This window comes from Pimephales promelas, chromosome 13 (assembly GCF_988280905.1).
Source record: "Pimephales promelas chromosome 13, fPimPro1.hap1.1, whole genome shotgun sequence".
NCBI classification, from domain to species: domain Eukaryota; kingdom Metazoa; phylum Chordata; class Actinopteri; order Cypriniformes; family Leuciscidae; genus Pimephales; species Pimephales promelas.
In genome coordinates, this window is record NC_142781.1 from 12,664,278 (window position 1) to 12,691,163 (window position 26,886).

The window sequence follows — 26,886 nt, forward strand, 5'->3', positions numbered from 1 at the left end:
CACAAGAAAAAACTCCACAACGAGTCATTCTGAATCATGTATTTGTTAGTTCAAACAATATATTGAAAAAATAAATAAATATCCTATTCAACTTAAAATCTCTATTTTAAACACATTTTACAAGCACAAACTTCAAAAGCCTAAAATTGAAATAATTCTAGAAGTGTCCATATGTGGGGTTAAAGGTCAGCTGCCTGCATCTATTAACCTTGAAGATGCTACAATGGTTCCTTTTCGGGTTTAGCCTTTCCAACAAAGGCTGGCCTTTTAATACTGAATTTGAATAGGTTTAGTCGTCCTCTTCAATATCATGAGTCGGTCGGTTCGACAGCGCAAAGGATTCAAGGACGAAAGCTCTGCAGATCGGACAATGCTGGAAGCGGCACACGCAGCCGTCGCATACGCATGCATGTCGGCACGGCAGAAGCACTCTGTTCGTCTGTGCATTTTGACACACCACACAGTCCTTGCCTTGAGTATCAGGCCACTCCCCCTCTGAATCAGACTCCTCCCCCTTTTCACATGGCGGCTCAGCGTCTTGAGTGCTAGTCGAAGGCTCTGTGGATCCAGGCAAGTTGCTGTTGTCTGCAGACATGAAGAGAGGCTGTGAAAAAGGAACAAGTTAAGCACACGAGACAAAATTAACGACAACTTAATTAATTTTGCTTCAGGGATGCTGGGTGATGATGAAGGTTAAATGTGATCAAAATGAGCACACAAAATAGGACTATGGCAAGAACAAATGCAGCTTGGTGAGCAGAAGAGACTTTTAAAAACATTACAAATCTTAGCGATGTGTACATTTTCACACCTTCAGATCGTAAAAGTTCCCATGCGCCGTGAGAAGATACTGGAACAAGATTCTGGCAGAGAGTCTGTATTTGCCATCAGGAACATGGAGGACTGTCACACTGGCCACCTAGAAAACAACAGGCTATTGACGGACTGCACCTGTTCCCATCAAACAAATCTGATAATGAGAGACTCTCGGCTGCTCACGATATTGTAGTCGTCCCTGGTTTCCATATTGGCCAGTGTCAGCACAGCTACCAAAGGGTATCGGTCCCGGGGGAGCAACCCAAAATCAGTTACTCCGAGATCTGGTGGCATCTGGGTGAGGTATTCGACTTTTTCTTCTTTCTCTATCCTTGTATTATGTTAAGGACAAAACTATGCATTTATAAAGTGGGAGTGGTGTAAGATCTGTTTGTCACGTCACTCTTCTTCAGGAAGGCACACTATATAGCTGCATTATTAGGCCCTGTCCCAAATGGCACCCTAAACACTAGTGGTCTTGACTGTGGAAGTGTGCCTTGCTACAAATTTGAAAACACTTCATTCACATTTCAAATCATACTGATGCTCCACAAATAATAATTATCTGTGAGTTTGACTCAATTAGCTGTAAATTTCCTTCATTTTCTATTTCCAGACGTCAGGAAAATCTCGGTGTTTTAATGTAAAATCGTGTATGTACTAATTTATATATTTGCAGTTATGTGCATTGATCATGATGACATAAGTCTACCCTTAATGTGAGGCAAGTTCTGTATCTAAAAGTCATTTTTTTATCCATTTGATGCAATTTGTTAATTTTTAGTTGATGGCTTACACATCCTGAAATATAGATTCTGATATTTTCTGTATAGCTTAGAGGAGTAGTTCACTTTAGTAGTAGTTCAAACTTTTGCTGATAATTTACTCACTCCCATGTCATCCAAGATATCCATGTCATTCTTTTTTCAGCCGAAAAGAGCGTTCGTGACTCTCCTGTTCGAACTCGTTTATCAAAATGAACGAATCTTTTTTTCAAGTCATTTGGTTCATTCAACAAACAAAATGAACAAGTTGAAAAGTTGACTCAGGAAAAGATTCGTTCTTATTGATGAATGAGTTTAAATAGGAGAGTCACGATTCACGAACGCACATCACAGAACAGAGACAAGTTGAGCTTATTAAACTTTGTTATTTTTTTTAAATGAACCATCGTTTCACTTGATAAGACCCTTATTCATCGTCTGGAATCGTTTAAAACCCTTTGAACAGTTTGCACTGAAACTGTCTTTTGGACCTTGAACCGTTTGGTTCCTAGTGAAGTGCATTATATGGAGAAAAATCCTGGAATGTTTTCATCAAAAACCTTAATTTCTTTTCGACTCAATAAAGAATGCCATGGACATCTTGGATGACTTGGATTTTTTTTAAAGTGAACTACTCCTTTAAGTAATAAGTGGCACAGCATACCTCAATTTTCACATATGGATCTAGTAGAAGGACGATGTGGGATGTTATTACAGAGCCACTACTACTATAAGAGTTAAATTAAAAGGATACTTGAAGCTTTGGTGGTGAAGATAGCTTAACTGCAGAGCCTCTTGAAACCGCTCTGGTGTGTCGAGTTGGAGCCCACGCTGGTGACTCTGAAGGGCCGCCTGGAGCGCTGGGACCCCACAGCCCCAGAAACAACTGAGGACACAGTCTTCAAGACAATACGGCCGCAAGCTCACACCCTCTGACACAACCACACACACACACTTATGGACTACCTTTGACTCATTTTAAATGGACTGAACATTGTTGAGTTGATTCTCACCAGTTACTGTCCCAGCTGGAGAGACCATCTCCAAAGCAAAGGGATTGGTCACCTGCACCATCTTCCTCTCAGGCACAGGAATTAAAGATTCAGTCTCATCTGAACTGCGCAAAATGACGGGAACATCAAATCCAAACCTTGACAGGAGATACTAAAGTTAGTGAGACAAAGATTAAGAGAGCAACTTCTGCTTTGAAAAGGGAACTAACGTTAACTCACTGGAGATGGACAATTCAGACTCAGATGGGAAATAAACACATAGTTCACAACACTGGCCTCAAATGCTCATTTATTCTGATCAACTTCCACTTACCAGCCCAACACAGCAGCTACTGTGATGATGAAACATACTGATATGACAGCAATGTAAAAGAGAGGAGAATACTCATACAACATCACTAAAAACTCCGCGGCCATTCTTAAAGTGTTACATTAATACAATGCGATTAAATGCCTGCACGTATGATAAAATAATTAAAATAGTATTAATAATGCGGTTGTCCTGTTCAGTGTTGCGTCTGGCTGTCACCCTGCAACACTCATCAACGTAAACTTCCGGTTGTGACAGCTTAGCTACTACGGTGGCCCAGAGGACCAAATGCGCACATGACACCAATACCGTCACGCATAGGGAGGAGCGTTACAGCAAGATAGTGAAGAGAAGTCAGAGTCATTCTGCGAATCGGCTCTTTCAAACAAATCGTAGCTGGAACCGGTTCAAAACAAATTCCGTCTTTACGTCATCGAGTAATTGCGGAGTCATCTGGACATTTTTTTTTAAACAATAAAGATTTACATTACATTAACTTTATATGTGCACCTTCTATTGAACATCATACAATATACAAAAATAAATATACAACAGTGATTTAAAAAAACAGAATAAAAATGTCAAATACATACTTAGTGAAGTTCACAAACTCACTTAAAGCTTCACAAAGCTTTCCTATTCAACATGCTCTCTGTGACCATGTACAGCCATTCAACAACCAATAAAGTTGTGCTTTATATTAGTGAACACACGAATGTTAAGATTATTTCGAAATAATTTAGTAAAACACTCGCCTTTAAAATTTTCGGTGAAGCCAACAAATGTTTTTTTTTTTCGTTTTTCCATAAAGAAGAGGTCTTGAAATTAAACCTGATTGATTATATCTGTGAACTAAAAATAACTACACTTTTGATTAAAAATAAGGTTGTAATTTGTATCATACTCAGTTCAGAACACAAAATACAGTCTGTGTTAAATAGCATCCTAAAACTACTTCTATTTTATCAGCCATATAAATAACAAGGCAGATTCCAGTCAGCTGTGATAAAAAATGATATTATGTTTCGAAAACAGTCACGAACCGTTTGGACAGATGAATCGTTTGACGACTCGTTTAGACTGATGCGTGAATAGCAAGATCCGACTCAACAGAAAGATCCGTTCACTCATCATCGGACGTCGCTACAGAGCAGAGGGGCTCCACGGGGAGAAATACAGTCGGCATATTAATGAAACAGGTTGGCGTGTCCGCCCAATAAGTTGAGGACTGTAAAAGTGAATTGGTAATCAATGGCGCTTCAGGTTCGGCGTCTGTGATTGACGCATCTGTACAGATGCTGACCGCTTTGGTCGCGCCGGAGGAAGGAGAGGTTTTGACATCGTTAGATTTGTTGTTATTATAATCAGCTGACCGGTGCTGAAATCGCTCTGTTTGCTGTTTTCCAGAAAGCGTTGACAGCGATGAGCGCTTGTCAGGACAAAACGTCTTTGAGTTGTTCGGAAAGCAGGGAAAATGTCAGCGGGAATGAATGGGGAAGGATGGATGATTCGTATACGTCTTGCTTTGACGAGCCCATGGGCGACGCGATTCACGGCGGGATGAATGCGGTGCAGTCGGGCATAGACATGCATCTGCCACTTCCCCTAGGCCAACGCGAACTGATGCTAGGCCTGGTGGATGAGGGTTTCCCCGTCTATCATGGCCGTCTCGGTTCTGATCCGGACTCGGATTATCTCGACATCCCCAGCGACCCGAACTACAGCGAGAGCGACGGGAACGTCACCACGAAAAAGCGCAACCGCTCCAACAGCTCGCGCCATCGTGGGGAAGTTGTAACGGAACTCGGACCCGAAGAGGTGCGCTGGTTCTACAAAGAGGACAAGAGGACATGGAAACCGTTTGTTGGACACGATTCTCTGAAAATTGAGTTGGCTTATCGCAAATTCTGCGAGCTTAACCCGAACAAGGTCAGACGGAGGGATACCAGTGAGGAAGCAGAGGATTTATTCGAGTCTCCGTCAGAATGTGGAGAACCGGCGGTCCGGAGACAGTCCGCGGCGGCTGCGGCAGCGTCGGCACCGGGACCCGAGAACTCGGATGCGGGATGCTGCTCAACAGACGAGACGGAGCTGGAGTCGGAAAGCATAAATGTGGAGGCAGTGTGTGTCCGTGGAGGACTCTACGAGGTGGACATTAAAGGGAAAGACTGTTATCCTGTATACTGGAACCGTGAGTGTTTTTATAAGATTATTACTCTGAACAAAACAAACAAGAATGCCTAATTTTTCAAACATAGTTGTTATGTGGAGTTTGGAAAACAAGAGAGGTTTTGCCGAATGTTAACCTATAGACGTACAACGATATTACATGTAGCTGCTCAAAAGCGCCATAAAAGTATCTTAAAAGTAAAAAATACTGTATTCCAAATCTTCTCTGATGCCATACCATAGTTTAAGTGTTGGGCAAGTTACTCTTAAAAAGTAATTGATACCACTCTACTATAATTACTTGAAGTTTAGATGTGATTCGATTACTGTAACTACTCTCTATAAAAAGTCTTCTTTCTACTTTAGTTAAACAATACAATTATAGACATGAAACTGCACTTTTGATTCTTAACTACATTATTCTTAAACTGACGAAGGTGTGTAAAGGCAGAAGGTTACATTAAAACACATTTAGCCAAACATTAAATGTTGACGTTAAAACCACTTTTGTTGTATTTAGACTAGTTTAATTCAGGTGCATCAGAAGTAAGCTAACTGTCATTAAATTATGAATAATTCCTTCATTTACTTTTTTTTTTCACGGGAAAATCAATTTACAGTGATTAGATTACTTAATAATTTGTTTCACCCAACACTATTTTGTTGTTATTACCAAAAATCCCTGCATGTAGGCTAGCTCTCAAATCTTAAAGCATCCATATCCAAACTTGACCCTGGAACATGAACTGTGCCAGATTTTACGTCAATGTTTGAATATGACTGTAACAGAGACAGGGTGTGCAGCACCACTGCTCTGAATGTAACGTATCGAATGTACCGAACGTACCGTCCGTTTAAAAAATAAAATAAGCTGTTCAAAGTTATTAATTAACAGACTTTCGGATATGTCAATAAATTGACCCAAAGTCCAGTAAGAAACACCAACCAACTCACTCTACGAGCCTCTTTACAACACTGAGAGGCCCTCTTAAAAATGATAAGCCCCTCCCACTTAGACTAAAGATAAACTGTTAGAATACAAAAACATTGGAAACAAAACAAACTCAATTAATTATTACGGGTTAACAATGACATGAGAACTATTAACTCTGCCTTCTATTGGCGGGAAATAGATATTTAAAATGGTGGCAGATACTGTGACCGGGTTTCGTCTGTTTGGTATTTTAAAAATGTTCCGGTACCTACCCAGACAGGAAACTGACATTGAATCAACGTGGAAACGACGTCTCTCATGACATTGAAACAACGTTGATTTTGCTCATCGAATTAACGTTGAACCAACGTCAGACGCGGCATTCTTCAAAGCTAAATGAAAATCGAAAATTGGTTTGCTTTCATAACGTTGAAACAACACGTTGATTTCAAGTTGATTTTCCGTTAGTTTTGAAAGAATGACACGTCTGACGTTGGTTCAACGTTATTCGATGAGCAAAACAATGTCAGATCAACGTTGTTTCGATGTCATATTTCCACGTTGATTCAATGTCAGTTTGCTATCTGGGTAAGTATGACTATTTATTTTCTTCAAGAGGTCTATTGAAAACAAGAAACATTTAACATGGTGACCAGTCTTGTTTGTGTTCTTAGTACAATACATAAATCAATATAGTGAAATTAATGACCAAATACATGTTAACTAAAGAAAAAGGACATGGTGAGGACAGGAACAACAAACAATACACAATCATTGACACCCACATATCAGTGCTAAGTGCTAACTGGTGTTAAATCACGCAAAACAAATAATGTGTTATGTTTGTATGAAAATGTATGTATGCATAGTGTGTTCTCAGTCCAGTGTCAAAATAAAAGTAGCTTCACAAAACAAGAGTCTCTAGTGGCTTTCAGCAAATAACACAGTACGGCGTCGGGTAATACCGGGTATATTATCTGTTACATTCCACTGCGTTACTCTTCCATTGTTTTTCAATATAAATCCTCGACGGACATCTTTATCCGATGCGCTCGCTCTTGCGTCTTTTGCAGCGTCTAGCGCAGGACATGGCATTCTAAAAACACAAACAGGTGAAACGCAAAAATGAGTTCTGTGTCCTAAAATTCAAAAAACAAGGGTAAATGTGACCGCACCGTCAAGTCAAGTCAAGTCATTTATTATTGACATTACAAGTTACCAAGTAAAATGATAAACTTACTTGAATGCTACTCCACAGACACAATAAACCTCATAAAACAAAACAATAGGAATTGGCTTTATGCCCAGCTGCACTACTTCCTGAACTTCAGCCAGCTCCTTGTTTCCTGTCTGCCATTATTGGCCAAATTGATTAATTCAGGTGTGTCTGATTATTGTTGCCATGACTACTGAGGTCAGGTACACCTGAATTAATCAATTTGACCAATAATGGCAAACAGGAAACAAGGAGCTGGCTGAAGTTCAGGAAGTAGTGCAGCTGGGCATAAAGCCCATTACCAAATGATTGCTAAACATGACGCTTAGGTGAGCAAAGACTCGTGATTTTACCCCACGACAACAGAAACACAACTGTAAACCAAAAAATGTACAGTGTGCTTAAGTCAGATGAATTGTTGCTTTAGGACAACAATTCGGACTGCTTGTCTTTACAGAACAGGACCACATCCCGGTCATGAGAGGCCAATGGTTCACGGACGGTACCTGGTTGCCTCTGGAGGAAGTGGACAGTGACCTCATTGAACTGGAGCACCTGGCCTGTTTCCGAGGCCAGCAGATGAAAGACACATTCGACACGGAAGCGGTGGCCATCACGGTGGACAGCAAAGATGGTAACTGACAATGGAACCAATAGGACTCAGGGTTAGGGAGGCTTTGTACTAGGGGTCAAGCACACAAAAAAGATCGACTTAACATTGAAGCTTTCAGCTGACCCAGAGGACCAGTCATGAATAGGCTACATCCTAACCCAGACATCCTGTTTGTGTCATCATAACACATTTGAACTAAGTTAAACAGACTTGTGTACTGGAATCGAATCGAGTTTCAGTTATGTTTGCGAATACTTAAAACGACCCTTAATTAAAACAAACTGATCTAGTTAGACCACTTAAGATTACTTAACAATCAGGTAATTTGAAACAGACCTGTTTGACTTCTGCCCTTAATTCACTCAGCCATTCACAGTTTGAAACTGAGCCGGAGCCATGTGGACTGGCACAGCGTGGATGAAGTGTACCTTTACAGCGACGCCACCACCTCTAAGATTGCACGAACCGTCACTCAGAAACTGGGGTTCTCAAAAGGTTTGTAACAGCCTTGATTAGTAAGTACTTTCTCTGTGGTGTTGTTTACTTGTAGACCACATGAAATGGATTGATGAGTTCAATGTTCTATGTTATGTTTTGTATTTTCTTGAGCAGAAAAACTGAAGGCCCAATTTACTAAATAGGCTAAATGGCTCGAAAATAACATACTGGCATACTATTTACTCGTACTATTTGTGCCATATAAAAGTGTAGATTCAGCACATGATTCACCACTTGCTAGACGATTACTGTGGGGCGAATGTGCATTTGTTTGGACAAAAATCCGTGAGTCATCAATATTTTGAGTCTTTTTTTCTCAAATGAAATGAAGATCTGCATTATTGGAGTACACTAGCATACACATGATTTCAAAACAAATAGACATGAACTAAAAGCCAAAATAAAAACATTTAACATTTTATGTGATCTTTAAAGATTGGGTTTACCCAAAAATTAAAATTATGTCATTGATTACTTACCCTTATGTACCTCCAAACCTGTAAGACTTTAGTTCTCCTTCGAAAAACAAATGAAGTTGTTTTCATGAAATATGAGAGCTTTCTGTCCCTCCATTGACAGCTACGCAACTAGCAGTTTGACCCTTCAAAAAGTTCATATAGAGATTATAAAAATAATCCACATGAATTGAGAGGTTTAGTCCAAATTTTCTTAGGAGACACAATTGGTTTATATGATGAACAGATTCATTCTTGTCACGCAGTACATTTGAGCTTCAGCAAGAACCAATGAGGTTCATTCTCGTGTTACGCAGCACGTTTGAGCTTCAGAAAGAACCAATGAGGTTCATTCTCGTGTTAAGCAGCACGTTTGAGCTTCAGAAAGAACCAATGAGTTTCATTCTCGTGTTACGCAGCACGTTTGAGCTTCAGAAAGAACCAATGAGGTTCATTCTCGTGTTAAGCAGCACGTTTGAGCTTCAGAAAGAACCAATGAGTTTCATTCTTGTGTTAAGCAGCACATTTGAGCTTCAGAAAGAACCAATGAGGTTCATTCTCGTGTTACGCAGCACGTTTGAGCTTCAACAAGAACCAATGAGGTTCATTCTCGTGTTACGCAGCACGTTTGAGCTTCAGCAAGAACCAATGAGGTTCATTCTCGTGTTACGCAGCACGTTTGAGCTTCAGCAAGAACCAATGAGGTTCATTCTCTTGTTACGCAGCATGTTTGAGCTTCAGAAAGAACCAATGAGGTTCATTCTCGTGTTACGCAGCACGTTTGAGCTTCAGAAAGAACCAATGAGGTTCATTCTCGTGTTACGCAGCACGTTTGAGCTTCAGAAAGAACCAATGAGGTTAATTCTCTTGTTACGCAGCACTTTTGAGCTTCAGAAAGAACCAATGAGGTTCATTCTCGTGTTACGCAGCACGTTTGAGCTTCAGAAAGAACCAATGAGGTTCATTCTCGTGTTAAGCAGCACGTTTGAGCTTCAGAAAGAACCAATGAGTTTCATTCTCGTGTTAGGCAGCACTTTTGAGTTTCAGAAAGAACCAATGAGGTTCATTCTCGTGTTACGCAGCACGTTTGAGCTTCAGAAAGAACCAATGAGGTTCATTCTCGTGTTACGCAGCACGTTTGAGCTTCAGAAAGAACCAATGAGTTTCATTCTCATGTTACGCAGCACGTTTGAGCTTCAGAAAGAACCAATGAGGTTCATTCTCATGTTACGCAGCACGTTTGAGCTTCAACAAGAACCAATGAGGTTCATTATCGTGTTACGCAGCACGTTTGAGCTCCTGATAGAGGTTGGTTCTTGCTAATCAAGCAGGTTTGGTTAAGCCTCTCTTTATGTTCACTGATCAATGTTTATATGTGAATAAAATCCTTAAATAAAATCTGTTCATCATATAAAGCGATCTTGTCTTTTCAGAAAATCTGGACTAAACCTCTCGATTCATATGGATTAGTTAGATTTGATTAAAAATATCCTTATTTGTATTCTGAACATGAACGAAAGTCTAATGGTTTTGGAGCGACATGAGGTAAATGATGACAGCATTTTCAATTTCGGGTGAACTAACCTTTGTGAAAAAGAAGTACACTTCAAAACTTTTTAATTCAGTATTATTACTAAGTGCATATTTTAAAATCTCTTTCAAGTACACTTAAGTGGCCTTTTATTTGAATTAATTAATATTATATTATCTGCAACAAGTATTTAAAAATGGTTTTAGATTGTACATTCAATACAGTTAAGTGCACTTCTTTTCACAAGGGAAGTCACTGTTAGAATTAAAGATAAAACGAAGTGCATGGTTATCAATTTAGTATGTCTGGTTAGCCTCCAGTAGTGGGACGCGTCTCCACCGAGGTTACGTGGAGGAGGCGGCTCTAGAGGACACGCCCCCTGAAACGACGCACATAGTCTTTGTGGTACATGGGATTGGCCAAAAGATGGATCAGGGGCGGATCATTAGAAATACAAGCATGTAAGTCCACAAATCACACAGCTGAGTCTGCAAACAACATCTAGCCCTGAAACTGATGCATTTCATTGACGGTTTAGGATGCGTGATGCTGCCCGCAAGATGGAGGAGAAGCACTTTTCTGACCGAACAAATGAACACGTTGAGTTCCTTCCTGTTGAATGGCGATCTAAACTCTCCCTTGATGGAGGTATTGCCTATGGACAATGATAAAATTATATAAAGTCCATACTATTATCAGTGATAGACATGATTATGGTTTATTTATGATAAAATCTACTTTTTCAGACACCGTGGACTCTATTACTCCAGACAAAGTGCGAGGTCTGAGAGACATGCTGAACAGCAGTGCAATGGACATTATGTACTACACAAGCCCTTTGTACAGGGATGAGGTGATTTACATCTATAGTTATCTACTCTTTCATTCATTTTGCTCTTTTTTTCAGCTCTCCATATACAATATTTTTATAGCATCATATTTGTGCTTTAAAGCTATTAAAAAGAATGGGACGTTATTAAAATGTCCCACTCACACACTCTGTCCCACTCTTTTCTATTGCACGAATAAAGTGTCACACTTGTTCGTTTCACGCTCTCTGCACTTGCATCCTCAGATCACCCGGGGTCTAACCAAAGAGCTGAACCGACTCTACATGCTCTTCTGCGAGCGCAACCCAGAATTCGCAGAGAAAGGAAAGGTGTCCATCGTCTCCCACTCACTCGGCTGTGTCATCACCTTTGACATCATGACAGGGTGGGACCCTGTGCGCTTTGTTCACAAAGACGTGGCAGATGCCGTGGAGGCTGATGTAAGCAGACAAGAGCGTCAGCTACTGGAGGATCTTCGTATGACATGCTTAAGGTTTACATGCTAATTATAGTTACACTCTACACTCCCATGAAATTAAGTAAAAGATGTAAGCAATCATGCAGAACACTCTGGCATAGTGGTGCCTTTTGGATTTCTACATGGAAAAACAACACTAAAAATTTCAGAAATTCAATATATGCTCATTAAATATGCAACTCTGCTAATGTCTAGTATTTATGTAACTTGTGCACTTTTATAAGACACAGTATCAACATGCAAACATCTACCCAGAACACACTAGCAAGTAACCCAACAACCACTCAAAACACAGTATCAACATGCTAACATCCACCCAGAACACACTAGCAAGTAACCCAACAACCACTAGCAAGTAACCCAACACACTAGAACACACTAGCAAGTAACCCAAGAACCATTTAGAACACAGTATCAACATGCTAACATCTACCCATAGACATATACACTAGACTTCACCTTGGCTACGGCAGTTCATTGGAACGAATGCGTCAATAGAGCCGCCATCTTGAAACAGGGGAGCCCCTCCACTTTAATGCATCAGCGTCAATGTAGTAGACACAGGTCTAACGGAAATAAAATCACCATAACTCATCATGAATGCGATTTTTCTTGTTTTTTTGGTTTGTTCCAACGGTCAGACATGCATTTATCATTGATTCCAAAAAGAAATTTTTTTTTTTTTTTAAACATTCTTCCTAGTTCAGATTTCATCCGTGAACATCATAAGCTGCACAAAAGTCCGCCACCATCAATGAATTCGACGTAAAGGCAGAGATAGCAGCCTTACCTAGCTACTTCCTATGACAAGACCCCTGTTCCAAGATGGCGGCGGTTTTGACGCATGCTTAGAGCCCCAAGGTGAGGTCTAGTGTATATGTCTATGACATCTACCTAGAACACACTAGCAAGTAACCCAAGAACCATTAGAACACAGTATCAACATGCTAACATCCACCCAGAACACACTAGCAAGTAACCCAAGAACCATTTAGAACACAGTATCAACATGCTAACATCTACCTAGAACACACTAGCAAGTAACCCAAAAACCATTAGAACACAGTATCAACATGCTAACATCCATCCCAGAACACACTAGCAAGTAAACCAATAACCATTTAGAACACAGTATCAACATGCTAACATCTACCTAGAACACACTAGCAAGTAACCCAAGAACCATTAAGAACACAGTATCAACATGCTAACATCCACCCAGAAAACACTAGCAAGTAACCCAAGAAGAACACAGTATCAACATGCTAACATCCACCCAGAACACACTGGCAAGTAACCCAAGAACCATTTAGAACACAGTCATGCTAACATCCACCCAGAACACACTAGCAAGTAACCCAAGAAGAACACAGTATCAACATGCTAACATCCACCCAGGACACACTAGCAAGTAACCCAACAACCACTAGCAAGTAACCCAACACACTAGAACACACTAGCAAGTAACCCAAGAACCATTAAAACACAGTATCAACATGCTAACATCCACCCAGAACATACTAGCAAATAACCCAAGAACCATTTAAAACACAGTATCAACATGCTAACATCTACCTAGAACACACTAGCAAGTAACCCAAGAACCATTAGAACACAGTATCAACATGCTAACATCCACCCAGAACACACTAGCAAGTAACCCAAGAACCATTTAGAACACAGTATCAACATGCTAACATCTACCTAGAACACACTAGCAAGTAACCCAAGAAGAACACAGTATCAACATGCTAAGATCTACTCAGAACACACTAGCAAGTAACCCAACATCCACTCAGAACACACTATCAACATGCTACCATCCACCCAGAACATACTAGCAAGTTACCCAAGAACCATTTAGAACACAGACTCAACATGCTAACATCTACCTAGAACACACTAGCAAGTAACCCAACATCCACTCAGAACACACTATCAACATGCTAACATCCATCTAGAACACACTAGCAATGCCCACTCAGAACACTGTATCAACATGCTAACATCCATTGCAAGTAACCCAACATCCACTCACTTTATGAACATGCTATCATTGGATTCAGATGTGCCTTGATGCCTTCCTACCTTAGAATGCATCCTCCAAAGGCAGCATTTTTAAGCTTTGGGACGCAGCCCTTGATTATCGTGTTCGGGTGTGTTTGTTGGTTAGGACTCTGCAGGAAAGTTTTTTTTAGGCCAGTTTCCTAGCCCTGCCTTTGTATCCGTTTAACAATGTATAATAACCATTCACTCTTGCATTGTGGCCACCAGTTTTGCACAGGCTAACACCACTCTTGTTTTCTTCAGAAAAAGTAAAAGTCTAGTTGTTATTGTTATTTTAACTTTAATTTCAGCTGTACAATACACTAACATTTCGAAAGATCAATCATTTTCTGTTAGTTCTTAATGTATTATCCATTTGTTCAGTTGCATTGATTTTACTGCTCTCATGTTGTTTCCGATGCTTTCAAAGGGTTATGTATTATTTAAAGGTTTTTAATTTTGTGTACACTCTACTCCATAATGATAATCCCTCTCTTAATCTGGTGTGTGTACTGTTCCTCTCCAAAAAATCTAATTTAATATTCATCTGCAGAATGAGGGATTTGGAAGATAAGCTTCAGCATGTCCAAACGTCAACCTCAAGACCCTCTCCAGCCCTGAAATTCAAGGTATGTTAGAATAAATGAACCTTCTCTTCTCATTCCCACCATCTGTTTGTGTAAGTTTCGTGTAATAAACCATGTGATTTGGGGTTGTAGGTGGAGAACTTCTTCTGCATGGGATCTCCTCTGGCTGTTTTCTTGGCTTTGCGAGGTGTCCGTCCTGGATCCGACGGAACGCAGGACAACATCCTACCTAAACATATCTGTCAGCGGCTTTTCAACATCTTCCATCCCACTGATCCTGTAGTGAGTGATGCTTTTTTGGAGTATAAGATAGCCTAGGATCAGATTTCTCAGTACAGGTCCATATACAGTATATTAAAATGTCTTATTCTAAAGTGTTACCAAACATTTTACTTCTAAGGTTTCATTTCTTGACATTAGTTAATATGGACTAACAATGAACAATACTTCTACTGCATTTATTAATCTTGGTTAATATTAAAGGGTTAGTTCACCCAAAAAGAGATTAAGTCAAGAAGTGATTTAGTCAAAATTTCCTGAAGAGACTCAATCGCTTTATAAGATGAGCAGATTTCATTTAGGCTTTTATTCATATAAACATTGATCAGCAAACATAAACACGAGAATTAACCTCATTGGTCATTGCGCGTCATGCGAACATTCTTGAGCTTCCATTTATCATAACTTACCGCATGTCCGCGAGTCGAGGAATGTTTATATGTGAATAAAAGCCTAAATCTGTTCAACATATAAAGCTATTGTGTAATGTTCAGAATTAAAAGTTCAAATTTAAAAAAAAAACATGTCTCAAGATTCAAGACTTTGTGCAGCTCTTTGTATTAAACTATTCTGTACATACATAATGCTGTTTTATTTATAATTATTTATGCAATGTATGAAATGATAGTGTTAGTGTATTTTACAAAAACTCACATTATAAAATGTTAGTGTTTTATAAACAAGACATAGGAGCTTATACAAAGTAAGAGACCAATGAACTTCACACACACACACACAAGTACAAATAAAGGAGAGAAAAAAAAGACGGGGGAAAAAACGGCAAAATATATAGATGTTAGTTTAAACGTTATGCATTTCTTGTTTCATTGCTTTGAATAAACAGTTTAGTGCGTTGCATTAATATCCAAATATCAGTCAGAGAATATGAATAGCTTCTAAATATGAAAATATGAATAACATCTAAATAAAGAAAAATGGTTTCCTGCAGGCATACAGGTTGGAGCCTCTCATCCTGAAGCATTACAGCAATATATCACCTGTCCAGATTCACTGGTGGGTAAAATGATGCTTTACCTCAATTTCAATTTTAGAAAATATTTTAATCAGAAGAATTTTTTTTTTCGTTTTTATTTTTTTACTAATAATCATTAAGGATTAAGTAATCAATAAGATTTTTTTTATCAATAAAATATAGATTTTTGGACATACTTAAGTGTAAACAGATTAAAAAAAAAAAAAAAAATGTTTTTAGGTATAACACCACCAGCCCCACACCATATGACCAGATCCGTCCCAATCTACTGAATCCGTCAAAGGAAAGTGCCTATGTGTCCGATACGGAGAGCCTCCCGAGCCCATGCACCTCCCCTCCACAGCCCCGCAGACACTACGGCGAGTCTATTACCAACCTGGGCAAGGCCAGCATCATGGGTGAGATGGAGAGGAAGATCGTTAAAGATGACTTGAAGTGTAAAACAGTTGCAGGGAGTGCAGGATGTATGTGTGATGTATGAGTAGAATTACGGTTCCCAAATATTGAGATAATGGCGGTCTGCCTTCAATTACTGAGCATCTGCAGTTTAAAGCTTTTGATTTGAATGTGGAAAGCGATAAACAGAAACAACTCAGCAAAGCATCAGATCAATAGAAAGCAATTAGCAAGTGTCACACAACTGAAGATTTAGAAACACCCTTACCAATAATACATCTTCAAGGTGTGTGTATATATATGTATGTTTGTATGTGTGTGTGTATGTATTTGTATGTGTGGAGATGTGTGTGTATATATATATATATATATATGTGTGTGTGTGTGTGTGTGTGTGTGTGTGTGTGTGTGTGTGTGTGTGTATCTAAATGATTATTAGGAACACCATACTAATACTGTGTTTGACCCCCTTTCGTCTTCAGTACTGCCTTAATTCTACGTGGAATTGATTCAACAAGGTGCTGAAAGCATTCTTTAGAAATGTTGGCCCATATTGATAGAATAGCATCTTGCAGCCGATGGATGGGAGATTTGTGGGATGCACATCCAGGGCACAAAGCTCCCGTTCCACCACATCCCAAAGATGCTCTATTGGGTTGAGATCTGGTGACTGTGGGGGCCATTTTAGTACAGTGAACTCATTGTCATGTTCAAGAAACCAATTTGAAATGATTCAAGCTTTGTGACATGGTGCATTATCCTGCTGGAAGTAGCCATCAGAGGATGGGTACATGGTAGGCATAAAGGGATGGACATGGTCAGAAACAATTCTCAGGTAGGCAGTGGCATTTAAACGATGCCCAATTGGCAATAAGGGGCCTAAAGTGTGTCAAGAAAACATCCCCCACACCATTACACCACCACCACCAGCCTGCACAGTGGTAACAAGGCATGATGGATCCATGTTCTCATTCTGTCAAATTCTGACTCTACCATCTGAACGTCTCAACAGAAATCGAGACTCATCAGATCAGGCAACAGTTTTCCAGTCTTCAACTGTCCAATTTTGGTGAGCTCTTGCAAATTGGAGCCTCTTTTTCCTATTTGTAGTGGAGATAATGGGTACCCGGTGGGGTCTTCTGCTGTTGTAGCCCATCCACCTCAAGGTTGTGCGTGTTGTGGCTTCAAAAATGTTTTGCTGCATACCTCGGTTGTAACGAGTGGTTATTTCAGTCAAAGTTGCTCTTCTATCAGCTTGAATCAGTCGGCCCATTCTCCTCTGACCTCTAGCATCAACAAGGCATTTTCACCCACAGGACTGCCGCATACTGGACGTTTTTCCCTTTTCACACCATTCTTTGTAAACCCTAGAAATGGTATTGCGTGAAAATACCACTAACTGAGCAGATTGTGACATATTAAACATTTTGAATTAATTGCACAAGTTAACGCATTGACGTTGACCACAGATCCAGCAACCTCTCAGCTGCTCACAGTGATGCATCAATGGCGGAGGAGTTGAACTATTTCTTTGCCTGTTTTGAGCTGGAGTCTACCAAGGCAGCCACATTACATCTACCATCTTAGGATGCTTAGGATCAATCTATAGCATGAGAGCGCAATTCTAAAACAGCGCCAATGAGAGTGGAAAGTTCTGCACGTGATCTACAGACGACGTGCAAATGAAAGAACACCGACACCCGGATAATTTCCAATAATGACCAACGCAATCTACCAGGTAGCGTCTGGTTTAAGACGTGTAGCTGCAAAAATAACCCTCTCTGTGCCTTTTCAGCACCAATTTTTCAGTGCATGTCTTTAGTAAATCCTGACAGTTTTTTAACGCCAACGAGGGTTTGCGTTGGCACAAGCTTTTAGTAAATCTGTCCCTTTATGATTACCTCCCAGTGGCATTGACACCTATTATTGCATATCATTACCGGGCTTACACCTATATTCAACACATCAGTTTGCATACAGAGCTACAAAATCAATCTGCAGAGGATGCCATAGCCACAGCTCTTCACACTGCTCTGCAGGGGAGCTAATTTAGGCTTCTCTTTCTGGACTTTATCTCCACATTTAATAACATCCTCCCCCAGACTGGTAACAAAGTTGGCAGACTTAGGCTGAATCCCAATTTTCTGTCTTACCCCTTCCCCTTCGTCTTACCCCTAGCCCTTGTCCCTCGAAACCGAGTGGTAAGCGCTAGTGCAAACATACCCCTATGAAATGAGACGCCACTCGGTTACGTCATCTTACATCGTCCTTAACTTGCGTCTTTGTCACCCGGGGCAACAAGTGTTGATCACAAACTTCTCGAAACTTTCAAGATGCCGTCAAAATGTCCGGGATTGGGCTTTTGCTTTCCGTCTTCACTATTCATTATGTTTACATGCACAAGGTGTTGTTTCAGTCGGACTGAATTCATTCATTTAAATCGGTGAATCTGAATGTTGATCTAATATTCCTGTGTTTTCATCTCAGTCGGGATCCGTTTAAAGCTGAATGCATCATCTGAGAAGCTCATCACGTATGTGTCTGTGTCAAATAATGTACACATAATGAATGGCGACTGTAGAAAGCAAAAGCTGAATCCCGGACATTTTGGGCGATCTTGAAATGTGGGACTGATTGTGCAAATCAGCAATGTAACGTTAGCATAGCCTAGCGTAGCAAAGTAGCGATTTTTAAAAAACTTTAAAAACGTTTCAATAAACAACATAGTTGCAAATAATTGTGTAGAGCACAAAACGAGACGGTCGTTTTTTTTTATCAATCATTAAAAAAAACTTGTGCATTTCTTACCCCTTGGTTTCAAGTAAGCTCGCGAAAATTCTTGGTTTTAAGGGGTATATACCCCTTCACCTTACCCCTACCCCTAGATCAAAATGAGAATTGGGATAGCCCTTCCTCTCACATGAACGCGCAAAACTAAGGGGAAGGGGTGAGGGGAAGGGGTAAGACAGAGAATTGGAATTCAGCCTTAGGACTACCTCATCCCATCTGCTTCTGGATAAAGGACTAAAGGATCGGATTGCTCCCAGAGGGTCAGGATATAGACCCTTAGATCTCCTCAGTCTTAACCCTGGCTCCCATCAGGGATGTGTGCTGAGCCCCCAACTCTACTCCCTCTACACTCCAGACTGCATCCCTGCACACTCCAGCAATGCCATCATAAAGTTGGCTGAGGATATCACTGTTGTAGGATGCATCTTAAAGGAGAATGAGTCTGAATATCGGGAGACGAGGTGGAGCGGCTGTCTGTGTGGTGTATAGAAAATAACTTGGTCCTTAACACCACCAAGACCAAAGAGCTGATCATAGACTACAGGATCTGGGCGTCCACATTGAGTGGAGTGCCAATACCACAGCACTAATAAAGAAAGCACAGCAGAGATTTTGCCTCCTGGGGATACTCTGGAAGAACCATCTGACTGAAAATCTGCTTGTGTCTTTTTACCGATGCTCCATAGAGAGCATACTAAAATACTGTATTTGTGTGGGGTTTAGTGGCTGCACTGTAGCAGAGAGGAAAGCGATTCAGAGGGTCGATTATCATGGGCTGCCTTCTCCCCTCCTTGGAACAGATCTCTACAGTTCCCGCTGCCTCAGGAAAGCCTCCAACCCTGGTGGTGGAAAAAAACAGACTTAAAAGTCTTGAAAAGTCTTGAGCCGAAAAGACGGCTAAGTCTTAAATTTACATATGGGAAATATCCATTATATGCAATTAGGGCTATCATGTTCAGATTTTTCACACCATGGTTATCGAGGCCAAAAGAATTCACTGTAACAATATCTATAGAAACCTTAGGGGAAAAAACAGCAATGTTATTAGTCAAATTCATCCTTAATTAGTTTATTTTATGTTTTGCTTTCTTTTTTTAGTCAATGAATACAACACTCTACTGTTGCATTGCTCATTGCATACAACAATGGAGACACTGGCTTTCTATGGCTTCTTTGAAACTGCCTAAGAAATAACCAGGGGAGAGTCAAGTTCTTGAAGTCAGGGCTTTAAAATGTAACAGTAACTACATGCATGTGTATTTTTCCACAGGAGCGGCAAGTATAGGTAAAGGCATTGGAGGGATCCTGTTCTCCAGGTTTTCCCGCTCGAGTGGACAGGTGGGGGGTGTGGAGGAGGAGCCATTAGACTCAGAAGGTGGGACATGTGAGAAAGGGGAAGAGGGCAGATCTGTGGAGTTAGATGATAAACCGGAGGAGAAGATTGAGGAGAAAATCGAGGAGAAGGCAGGAGACACCAGCATGTCGCAGTCGGCCTCTGTCATTATGGATAACTCCTCCTGTAAGTGGCTCAGATATTGTGCACTGCTGGTTTAAAGTCTAAATTGAGATATAAGGTTAACTTAAAGAGATTAGAGCCCTGCACGGGCCTTAAATCTAGGCCCTAGCCCGGCCCTGGCCCGAGACGTCCAGGCCTTAGCCCGGCCCGTGTCCGACAGCTCATCAGAATGATCAGCCCGAGTCCGACCCGAGCCCGTTATTTAAAAAAAAAAAAAAAAACCTTACACAGCCTGCCCTGTTGCAGCAGTCATTTAAACAGATATGTTTGGTCCTCAATGGCAAAGTAGTTACCGTTTAGATTATTTTCATTTCTTTATAAAGTTAATTAAGGCAAATGTTTCTTTTTATTTATTTTTTTATGACGACCAAGCACCCAACAGCGAGTTAAACATGTTTGATCCATTTATAGCCTCTCAAATCAACACTTTACTTGGCTACAATAAAATCCATATATATAAAACAACTTAAACATATTCACACAGACAGTTAACGTTAGTTTAAACGTTTGTTAAACGTTTATTGTCATTTTTGAAAAGCTGAGGCAAACTGCTCCGCTGCTCGCAACAGCGCTCGTACAATACAAATTACAATACAATACAATACAGAGAATGCAATCTAAACAAATCAAATAAATTGCATTAAAAACAAACATGCAGGTTATCTTACCTCAAAAATCAAGTCTTCACTACAGAACATGGCCATTCGTATTTCCAAAAGTTTCCAACAGACTCATGAAACTAAAGTCCAATCAAACAAAAAACAACAAGACAACCTCCTAAACAGTCTCTTACAGAGCATCGTGCAGAAAAAGCACCATCCACCGTGGAAAGTTTTAATCCAGTCGTACTTTTTCCAGCTGCGCTAAAGTCGCGCTCACTACTTCTGCTGCTGGCGGGACAGAGAACGAGCCGGTCGCGCGGATCGCGTTGCCGGGAAACCTGTGTGCGCGTGTGCGTGCCGTGAGCAGACTGTCAGTCATATATGTCAGTATGATAGGTTATAAAACGTCTTTCTATGTTTGCTTTTCAATAGTCATCTTCTCATATTTTATTTTAAGTAATATCTAAAATAGACTATAAAAAAGATAAGCCTAAAACAGGCCCGAGGCCCGGCCCGCGTGTGAACTATGACGTTAAAATTGGCCCGAAGCCCGGCCCGAGGAGTGTAAATAAGTCGGGGCCCGTCGGGCTCGGGCTGAAATGCAGGCCTCTAAAAGAGATAGCCCTGTTTTATAAAATAAACTCACAATTTCAAGAAATAAAGTTGCAATTGTAAGACACAAAATATGAAATATAGTCACATTGCCAGATATATAGACACAGTGGGAGATATAAAGTCGCAATTATGAAAAACGTATAGCGAGATGTGAAATTATTTTGCAGATATAAAGTCACAGTTGCCAGAAACAAAATCACAAGTGCGAGATATAAAATCATGTTCACAAAGTTACAATATGAAATCACATTTTAATATATAAATTCACAAATTGAAGATATAAAGTCTCAATTCTAAGAATTAGGTATATTACCATCCACTTAAATGGTGGATGGAAACACACAAAAAAAAAAAAAAAAAAAAAAAAAAAAAACCTGTGCACTCAATTGACAGATATTGGCAGATATTTTTTTTTTTATCTGATAAGAAGATATGTGCATTAACCATGACGGAAGCACATTAAAGCAACACTAAGTTAGATTTTTTTTTTTTTTTACCTTAAAATAATGTTTCCAAAATCGTTTCAGTGGTTCATTAAGTCGTAACAGGGTGAAAGGCACTTCTGGATTCGCTTTGCGGTCCTATATCTGCTATACGCTATGTAAGATTGCCAGATCGGGTTGCGTTTTTGTAGTTCTAATGAGAAATAATAAAACTACAAATTTAACTTGCTTTACGTCAAATGTCGCGATAGTCTTTATTTAATTTTTCTTCGTTTCTGATGTCGCAATACATCATACTTTCATGAAATAATGCAACATACTCTACCTTGTCTGTGAACATCATTCATTCCAAAGCTGGCGCTGAATAAACTGCGAGCATGTGTGCGACAGTCGGCTGCGGTAGGCTAAATTACTATTTAAACGATGTTTTACTATAGCGGTAATGGACAATTCTGCTTCCAACCTGTAGGGCGACTGCAGAGGAAAAGTTACTTGGTGTTGCTTTAACTATGATGGAAGCGCATTAACAATGATGGAAACAATCATTAAAAAAAATACATTTCTTGATGCGCAACAAAAAACTGCCTTGACTTTGCCTCAGCATTGGATGTAATTGGATAACTGGACTAACCAGTGGACCAATTTCATCGCACAGCATCTCAAATGTTGGTTTGGTCATTCTGAAATGCCTGAGCCAAAGTCTGTCATCAAAATATTTCCATAGTTCCATCACCTTCCAGAATTGTCTCACACGATTGCGTTCCTAAACATCAGGCAACCGAACGCAAGATAACGCAAAGCTCTGAGATGGAAGTCATAGTCATTTATTTTTTGCGCCAATTTCCCAGGAAGTGATCGTTTTGTTCTCTTTAACACATGGGATGGAAATGGCGCTTTATTTGCACGTTTTTTATTACAATTTTGTTAAATTTGAATCTTTGGATGGAATATAGATATAGGGCCCTATTATAATGATCTAAGCGCATTGTCTAATGCGTATGGCGCAAGTGCATTTAGGTCGTTTCCGAATCTTTTGCTAGTTCAACGACGGGAAAAATGCCCCTGAACGCACCTCGTTTTCAAACCAGCGCACACAAATGGGCGCAAATGCATTTGCTATTTAAACAAGAACACACTACGTGGCGTGACGTGACTTGGCGAAGGACGTAATGATTTATAATTATTAAAAAAATAATAGCGACGTCAGGCTGAAACTAGCAAAAAACACTTGATTCACGCCTAGCGCCGCATTGCGCTGTGTGAATGATAGGGCCCATAGTCCCAATTTGGAGAGATAAGTTATAATTTGCTAACTTTAAAGTTATAAAGTAAAATTGTTTGATATAAAGTTACGACAGTCGCAGTTGCACTAAATAGTTTTTTACTCTGAGGCGGAAACGACTTCCATGGAGATCTTTGATTTTTTGTAAATTTGCTTGTGCAGAGAAATTCGTCAGACCTCTAACACCTGTCCTTCTATTTACTGTTTTGCAGTGGAGCTTGAGAAACGCATCGACTTTGAGCTGAGGGAGGGCCTGGTGGAAAGCCGCTATTGGTCAGCGGTGACATCACACACGGCTTATTGGTGCTCACACGATGTGGCTCTGTTTCTGCTAACGTTCATGTACAGGCCAAATGAAGTGAATGACATGACAGAGGACAACCCTGACTCATAACACACACACACACATATGAACTCTAGCACCCTTGATCACTCTCTTAATTTAGTTTAGCAGACCTTGTTCACTGTGCGTCAGGGATCCTTGCCTTGTTTCCTTAATTTTAGAAGCACACCTTAGGAAGAGACTTACTCTCTCCCCTACATCCGCAAACTAGGATTGTTCTTAACCTCGATCGATGAAATGATGACAATGATCCTACTTGTTTCAGGTTGGACAATTCACACCTTGAATCTTCGCAAAGTTGCAAACTCTTCATATTGACTGATGTGTATGAACTTGTGGTTGGATAGCATGACTGACAAGAATCTGCTGAATTGGAGGTTCACAATCAGAAGGGTTTGAGAAATGCGTCCGATGTGATTATTTATTGGCTAAACAATTATACGTTCTAAAGATTTTTTTTTTTTTTTTTTACAAATTAAGAATTACTCCTATGTTTACTTTATTTAGATGCTAAAAGAATAATCTAATCTAAAAGTGGCCAAATATTGAGTTGATAGTCGATGGAAGCAGTGCACATAACCACATCATTATATACAGTATTCTCCCTCATGTTCCAAATCCATGTGACTACAAAAGGATATATTTTGAAGAATTTTACTAGTCGCTTTTGTTATTACAATCAATGGAGACCAGTTTTATATGGTATAATTGATAAACTTTTGTCATATTTTCATTTACATTTTAGTTAAACTTTTAGTAATTTTGTTTTTTGTTTTTGTCATTTTTATTAGTTTATTTTTTTATGTCTATACAGGTTTTGTAAATTTTGGTTTAAAATTTACTAAAACTAAAACTTAAATGCTTTGTTAAAGGGAAATATTGACTTTAATTTATTTCAGTTGTCTCTTATTTTATTAAGTGACAAAACCATTTTTTAATGGTTTAATTTTAGATAGCGATAATAACTTTGAAGACTGAAGCTTTTATGTTTCAAAAAGCACCATAAAATTTCATAAAAGGGAAAATATTGCCATTCGTTTGAATTTTATGTGAACAGATCTAAATTTAATTTGGTATTCCCCAAACATGTTGTATATTCTTAATCCAGTGCATTCTTAAAGGGATAGTTCACCCACACAGCAAAAACTCCTGTGTTAAATGAAATGAAGTTTATTTGGCTCCAGACTGAAGAGTGGTAAAGTGTTAAAATATGAGTGTGAAATTAACACTCAAGAGTAATGAGATAATTAAGTGATTCATTGAGTGATGATTGGCCATTATTGAAGACACCTGATATTAACAAGCAGAATCATCAAAGGAGAAAATCTATCCATTATGGAGATCAGTGTTTGCTTTAGTTGGGCTCTTGGCAAAGAGAACAAATAGAAAATTTGATCAGGGGGTGTTGGTTATGTTAAAAAACTTAAAACACTTAAATGTATATTGTTGATTACAGCATACAATATATATATATATATATATTAGGCACACAGACATCTAATCTAGAATTCGTGTATGAATCTCAACAATGGTGATAAACAGAATATTCAATTAGGGAAAGGAAATTACTAAAACAATTCCGATCATAATTTATTCATATTGCAATACATGATGGGACCCATGAATGAGTTTTGATTGGTGGCACCCAGAATGCACTGCAACATGCTTAATTATTGTCGCTATTGTTGAGTATCAGTGGCTGATTATTGATGTCAGCAGTGCCTAAATAAAGTAAATTTTAAAGTCTTTTGATCAAAAACAAATTTTAAGACAATTTTAGAATTTTATCGAAAATGCTGAAAATCATTTGCTGTATAATCACAAGGCTGCTGTCATCAACAAGGTAAACATAACTCTCTAAATGAGTTTTATGATTCAGGTCAGGTGTTGAAACATAACATAAGATCACCTGATCAACTTTTCTCTTTGTTCATCTAACAGTTAAAACTTGGTAACAACAGCCAAACAAAATCTAAAATTAATGATTTACGAGTCAAGAGCCCAACTAAAGTAACTACTGATCACCATAATGGTGACAAAAAACTAGATTTTCTCCATTGGGGATTCTGCTTGTTAACGTCAGGTGTCTTCAATGATGGCCAATAATCACTCAATGAATCTCTTAATTAGCTCATTAACTTCAACAGTCTTGAGTGTTAATTTAACACTCATATTTTAGTTTGGAGCCATACAAACTCCCCGGAGAGTTCATTTAACACTGGAGTTTTTGCTGTGAAATGAAAATTGTGTCATCATTTACTCACCCTAATGTTGTTACAAACCTGTCCAAGTTTCTTTCTTCTGTTGAACCCAAAATAATATATTAATATAATAATATATTTATATTTCAACAGAAGAAAGAAACTTGCACAGGTTTGTAATAAAGGGTGAGTTAATGATGACAGAATTTAATTTTGGGTTTTTTTTGGGGGGGGGGGGGGGGTGTGGGGGTGTGGCTGAACAATCCTTTTAAGAAATGATCCACTTGTCTCGCATTGAAGAAAGGAAGTCATATGGGTTTGGAATCTCATAGGGGAGAATGATGACAGAATTGGTATTTTTAGGTGAACTATTCCTTTAAAGACATTTCCGGTCATGTTCCCTCTACTTTTTTTCCTGATACACAGAGATATTAGGATATCTCTTCTACAATCGCATGATAGACACTGAAATCTACTGCATATTTGAAATGCACCCTTTGCTATGATTATCTCCACTGAATTAGAATTTATGCTTTGACATGCATGAAAGTCCACAGAGGCTTAACTGAAAAAAAAAAATCCTTAAAACTGGATGCCCTGTTAGTTCTTTCAGGTTGAAACACACTTAACATTTTTCATATATGGCACTCTTTTATGCCAACAATGTGCAATCGGCATATCAAACTGTTTTCTAATGTATTGCTGCACTAAGAACCACACCGTCACAAAGACTTTGCCATTTTGAAATGATTATCTTTTTTTTTTTGTGTGTGTGTGTGTGTTAAGTTCATGTTTTATGTATTCATTTTGTATGATTTGTTTACAGTAGTCCTGGAAATCGACACCCCCATGCCTTTACGATGACAAGAGAAAAGCACTTAACATGGCTCCTTACCTCACCCTTGAATGTGCCAATAAACTGAACAGTGAGATCTTCATTAGGTCTGTGGTCAGAGGGTACGGTCTGCATTATGTGCATATATACTAGAACTGGACTCCAGTGTGTCTCTTCATGTTTAGCTTCAGTGAACACCGAGCTGTTCCTCTTTTACGAACCTCGTGATTTTCATTAAAGTTGATATTGACTGCCTGTTATGTCTCATTCTGTGAATTACTTTTATATCCTGACTCTAGTCTGACATCAACTAGTGTTGTTGCTGTGGAC

General features: G+C 39.3%; 2 protein-coding genes across 3 annotated transcripts; one reads left to right on the forward strand and one right to left on the reverse strand.

The window, feature by feature from the left end:
• Positions 1-24: 24 nt before the first annotated feature.
• Positions 25-4,327, reverse strand: cgrrf1 (cell growth regulator with ring finger domain 1). Of its 2 annotated transcripts, none has more exons than XM_089118493.1 (6): positions 3,947-4,327; positions 2,594-2,730; positions 2,335-2,512; positions 1,000-1,147; positions 812-919; positions 25-604 (listed from the first exon to the last, which is right to left on the reverse strand). In XM_089118493.1, the coding sequence occupies exons 2-6, from the start codon at positions 2,652-2,654 to the stop codon at positions 290-292; spliced, it is 810 nt and encodes a 269-aa protein (XP_088974619.1). In that variant the 5' UTR covers positions 2,655-2,730; positions 3,947-4,327; the 3' UTR covers positions 25-289. The 2 variants fall into 2 exon arrangements, with proteins under 2 accessions (XP_088974619.1, XP_039548958.2); XM_039693024.2 differs by lacking the exon at positions 3,947-4,327 and adding an exon at positions 2,907-3,171.
• On the forward strand, positions 4,031-26,811 carry ddhd1b (DDHD domain containing 1b). The gene is made up of 14 exons (XM_039692847.2): positions 4,031-4,102; positions 4,311-5,094; positions 7,680-7,856; positions 8,202-8,330; positions 10,633-10,780; positions 10,858-10,967; positions 11,066-11,172; positions 11,395-11,642; positions 14,227-14,302; positions 14,393-14,542; positions 15,489-15,553; positions 15,753-15,931; positions 19,990-20,238; positions 23,390-26,811. Exons 1-14 carry the CDS (start codon positions 4,094-4,096, stop codon positions 23,569-23,571), a joined length of 2,613 nt encoding a protein of 870 aa, XP_039548781.2. The 5' UTR covers positions 4,031-4,093; the 3' UTR covers positions 23,572-26,811.
• The last annotated feature ends 75 nt before the right edge of the window (positions 26,812-26,886 follow it).